At 41.0% G+C, this 5,137-nt stretch overlaps 1 protein-coding gene across 1 annotated transcript; it reads right to left on the bottom strand.

The window, feature by feature from the left end:
• Nucleotides 1-2,432: 2,432 nt before the first annotated feature.
• Nucleotides 2,433-4,466, bottom strand: CYTL1 (cytokine-like 1). The gene is made up of 4 exons (XM_010072936.1): nucleotides 4,323-4,466; nucleotides 4,171-4,215; nucleotides 2,682-2,810; nucleotides 2,433-2,516 (listed from the first exon to the last, which is right to left on the bottom strand). Exons 1-4 carry the CDS (start codon nucleotides 4,464-4,466, stop codon nucleotides 2,433-2,435), a joined length of 402 nt encoding a protein of 133 aa, XP_010071238.1.
• Nucleotides 4,467-5,137: the final 671 nt, after the last annotated feature.

Here is a 5,137-nt window from a genome sequence, read left to right as displayed (position 1 = left end):
CGTTTCCATGGGAAAGGAAATGTATCTTGCTCTGCAGTTTGCTTGCCAAGTCACAACGCAAGCTTTACAACAGACCTGTGTTTAAAACCTGTGACATCTGGAGGTGGAAAAAATAGCCAAAAATTAACAGCTTTTGCTGCCAGTTTCCAAGCACACGTACTTCCCAGTCCCTGGGTTAGCTCTGCAGACGCCATGGCCTGTTATGACCATACCACACTTTCTTGCAAGGTACGTCCATGGCTGTCTTTGTATAAAGGAATGAAAAGCAGGGGCTGTGATGTGGTTTTGGTACTTGTGTGGAAGTGTATAGGCCTTGATGTTATCCCAGCACTACGTGCTTTCCCAGGCGGTGGCTGAGCCCTTGGTTAGAGGGAGGAAAGACTTGAATGCAGAGTCTGACAGCACATGGTTCAACTCCACCTCCATTTCTCCTTGAACCAGCGGGCTGCTAGGGCTTACACACTCCCCATATGGTTATCAGGCTCCCTGCAAGCATGCTAATAGGTGCCCTTATTCCAGGATGTGGTTACTGCGTGAGGAGTTGGGTATATCCAGGTGAGGCAGAAAAAATGGTATTGGTATCTTTGAAGTGTACAGGATCTTGTACAGAGGTTGCTGGCTTGGAACGAGGATGATCCAAAAAAGCAAACTAAGCAATGATTTTTCTGATAGTAGGTCTATCTGAGCTGTTATGCTTTTTTGAGTTCAGCCTGATGCTAGATCAAACTGCTGAGCTTGCTACTGTCTCTACAAGATGCCTGAAAAGACACCTGAATGGGAACTGCTGTGAGCTGCCTGTGGGAACAAGCTCATCTAGAGGACTGGTATAGCTAGCATGTGAAGACTTCGTCTTCAGGAGAGAAGTACAAAGTTTGACGGGTACTTTCCTTGAATCTACACTTAGATTTGAAACAAATTGAAAAGAAAACCACTTGTTTGCTTTTATCACTGTATCTCTCCTGGGTTAACTTGTTCTGTGGTTCAATGGGATAGTCAAATTTTCTACAGCTAAAATCAGCTTAATAGTTTCTACAGAATAGGGTCATTCCAAAATAAAGAAAAAAATCTCCTCCCCCCAACCCCATACATTTTTTTTCCTTTGAATTGTTATGATTCACTTATTTCCATAACAGTTGTCAATAACTTTGCCTGATACCTTCAGATATTCACTGGAATGAGAGGATGACAGAAGAGCTGTGATTGTCACATAATCCCATGATTACAGAAGATGTGGTTTTTATAAAACATAGTGAGACCACCGACCAAGTCACCAGAGCTGGCTGTGCTGCAGATGAACCATCAGTGAATACTGTATAGGAGAAGGTGAAACAACTTGCACAGAGGGAAGGATGGGACTCTGGGGTGGTAGCAGCTACTTCCAAGAATACGGGGAAGATCCTTTCTTTCTTGGCACCAAAGAGCTGCCAGATGTGGAACTCTCATATCCTGCAGATGCTGAAGGGACAAATTACTCCGGAACTATTATCTAGAAATTTTATTAATCTCAGTAGCTTGGTATATGGGCTGTGTCTTAGAAGCACAGCAATCTAATGAAACATTTAACGGGCTTTGTGAGCCGCTGTCTCACAACTTACATTCTCACAACAGAAAGAGTATTTTTTAAAAATCCACTAATTTCCTCAGAGAAATTGTTTACAGTGAGGAAAAATTCTCCCAGTAGAAACCTACATATTGTCAAATCATGCAGACACAGCAAAGTTTGCATTGCTATGGAAACAAAGCTAAAGACGGCTTATGCTGTGAAAAACAACTTGCAAGTGCCCAAAAAGTGAGTTTGTAAGAATGACACCTTTTGGATTAATCTTGAAAATATGTAACACAAGCAACTTGGATTAGGAGGTTGTTTTTATTTAGTTTTCCACAGAGACAGGCTACTTTCACGTCTATTCTTACAAGTCTGCCATCAAAAACTATCAGCATACGTATATGAACTATGTAGGGAGATGTCTTCCAGTACAGAGTTACACTTTTCTTATCAAACACTTTAAGAAAAACAAATGTGGTCCCTTCCAAGCCCATCTAATAAAAGAAGAACTGCAAAGTCAGGATAGAATATTGATCTTAATGTATTTTTGATATATGAATCTAGTTATTCACAAAAGAGTTAAAAAAAATCTAGTGTCTAATGTTTAAACAAAACATACTTTATACATTTGGCTAAGCTGAAATATCATACCTTGCCCAATGAAAAAATGCTTTCTAACCATAGTTTCCCCAGCAGCTCAGTAGGTATGCAAGGCATGCAGTTCATTTCCTGCTAAGGCAGAGAAAAATGGGTAGGTCTGAGATAATATTGCTAGTGTGCTTGAAAAAGATCTTAGTTGTTAATGTTGTAGTTGACTGCATATACGTATTTTGACTCTTCATCTCCTTGAAAATTTCTCAGGTACAGCTTTGGGGATGATTCCATTTTAGCTCTCAATGATGGAAGGCTCAATGGGAGGCAGAATAGGATTTTCCAGAGCGCTGCAGTCATCAGTGAGGAACACCAAGTCCTGGAAAAACAAAACAGAAGGCTAACATTTACAAGGAGGAAGGCAGAAGATCTCACAATGTTGAGAAGCTCAGACACTGATCCAGTTTTTCTCATCAGGGGACAGTGTGGAGACAGAGGGGGCTAGAAGCAGACACTATATCCCTCTTGGTGCATCTTGACTTACCCTTCTGCAGTAGGAGATCATGATGGTGTACAGGCTCCGGGCTTTTTCCTTCAGCTCACTCACTTCAAGCACTCTCTCACATCTGGGGTAGGCCACAAAATCACGGAGTTTTGCCAACACACAGTAATTCTGCAAAGCATGCAAAAGAGGTATGTGTAACCCTGCACAAACACAGATTTATGTTTCTCGTCCACTACTTACAAAATTTTTACTGCCTCTGTGGGAACCTTGAATTCCTACCTCTATGTAAGTGTAATCTATATAAACTTCAGTTAGGAAAATTCACCATCAATATTTCATAACAAAGATGTTTGGTCCAAGTAAGCACTTGGAAAAGTGTATAGACACAGTTTTGGTCTGCCAGCTTCTCACATGGTTTAGGAGGCAGGGGTGCCAATACAATCAAATTTGCTCCTGTAGTTGGTGGAGTTACCTACATGAGGTGCACTGTCTCCCTTTTAAGAGAGCACCTGATTTAGCTGGTGAACAGATTATCAAGATCTCACAAACATGATTCCTCTGTTCCTGTACAACAGGCAATTCTATGAACACCAGGAAGATTTATTTTCAGAGCAATTTTTACCTCAGACTTTGTGTTATCAAAATAAAACACAGCCAACATTAATTTCACAATATCCTTGTGAAGCAGGTAAATAATATCCTGGCTCTTGTTTTAAAGCAAGGGAAACTGAAGCACTGGACTCACATTGCTCACTCTTTGCAATGAAGTGAGGCACTGTCAACTCTGGAACTGGGATCTGGAGGGTCCTGACTTGCAAAACTTGACAGTGTAGTTGCCTCTGGCAAAATGTGTCAGACATCTCTAGGTTTGTCTGTTATTTTCTACTTTTTAGTTACTCAGCTGAGCACTGGGAAAAGAAACAAAATATGTCGGATGTCCCAGGGCAGAACGCTATGATATAAACTATGTGTGCAGGAGGCATTTGCTGGGAGATTACTGTCGTCTTTTCTCCGTATCACACTTCCATATCCTCAGGCATACTTTCTCTTTCTGGATTCAACAAGTGGCTATTTAAAAAAGAAAAAAGCCAGCAAGGTATTCCTGTACTTCTTTTTATTAAAACTGCAGTGCCAGAAGCCACTCACCATACAAAATGAAGTCAATTTATTAAGTGAAGAATTTTTTTTTTCTGCATTTCTTCTTTTAAACACTTATTCAGGGTTTTGTTGCACTTATTTAACTTCTGAAAAGGATCTGTCACAACAAATCAGTAATGTACAAATAGTAATCACTTCAAAATGTTGATTTCCTCACTTCTGAATTTTTAAACAAGTAAAATCTCAGAAGCTCCATAAGGATTTTAATAAATTTCAAAATGAGATTTTTTTTTATCACCCAACTCTCTAGTTAATTAAGCTTTTAAAAATTAATTTCAAGCCACTCTTCTGGGTAAGAATATTAAGAGTTGTCCTCTTTCCATGAGCTGCTTTTACTACAGAGCAGTAAGAAAGAAGCGTGAAAACTTACATGTATGTCCAAGTACAGCCTGGGCAGCGCCTCCACGCATGAGTCCTGCAGGAAAGAGAAAAGACTTTTTGCAATTTTGTTTAGAGAGAAACTTCTGCCAAAAGCAAGTGACCCGCAGCGCCTTTGCAGGAGCAGTATTCAGGTAGACTCACCACAGCTTTGGAGGTCTGTAACTCCTTAAAGGACTCTGTGATTTCTTTGCTCAGAGACAACACCCTCGAATAGCAAGTTGGAGGGGCTGCATCAGCTAACAGGGCAGCAGAGAGCAGAGCAATCAGGCTCAGCAGCATCTTCATTGTGGGGAGCTTGTCCAAAGGAGGAGGAAAGAGGGAAAAATCAGTTCGTGGTTAGGCAGCTACTGGTAAGCATCAACGAGTAAGTTTGGCAAGTCAGCCCCCAATTAAATAGTCTCTTGCATCAATGGGGAAAAAAAAAGTCTGGGGGTGGTCTGAGCAGCAGCTTGCTGCTGTTTTAAATTTCCTGCCAACCTATGAGGCAGAGCTGCTAGCGCCTTCCTGCCTGGACAGGGAAAGGAGGGAAGGAGGGTAACAAAAACAAACACTACTGGCACTTTTCATTCCAGAAAGAGAACAACCTAGTGAGCATCTCAAACACATATATGTGTAAGAAACAGCACAGGGTTATCAGAGGGTCATAGGCCTTGATCATGTATGTGCTTTAGCACATACACATCTTTCTTGAGAACATAACGTACAGCTGTAGAACTACCCAGGCTGCAGATAGAGGGGTATCCTTCCACAGCTGGTGTCATGTTTTGGTAGTGATCAATCAGGCTTGCTTGTCAACCTTAGCATGTCTGAAATGTTACTGCTGTAAAGGACACCTCCCAGGTCCAGTATAATTTTCTCTTTTCAACTTATGCAGATGCTAACAATTTCTTAATCAAAACAATAGTGCTTGTTACAGCTGCTTGGGGAGACCTGTGTATTTACACATTAATGGTTTC

This window comes from Pterocles gutturalis, unplaced genomic scaffold (assembly GCF_000699245.1).
Source record: "Pterocles gutturalis isolate BGI_N339 unplaced genomic scaffold, ASM69924v1 scaffold44912, whole genome shotgun sequence".
Classification (NCBI taxonomy): domain Eukaryota; kingdom Metazoa; phylum Chordata; class Aves; order Pterocliformes; family Pteroclidae; genus Pterocles; species Pterocles gutturalis.
This window is presented reverse-complemented; position numbering and strand designations above follow the sequence as displayed.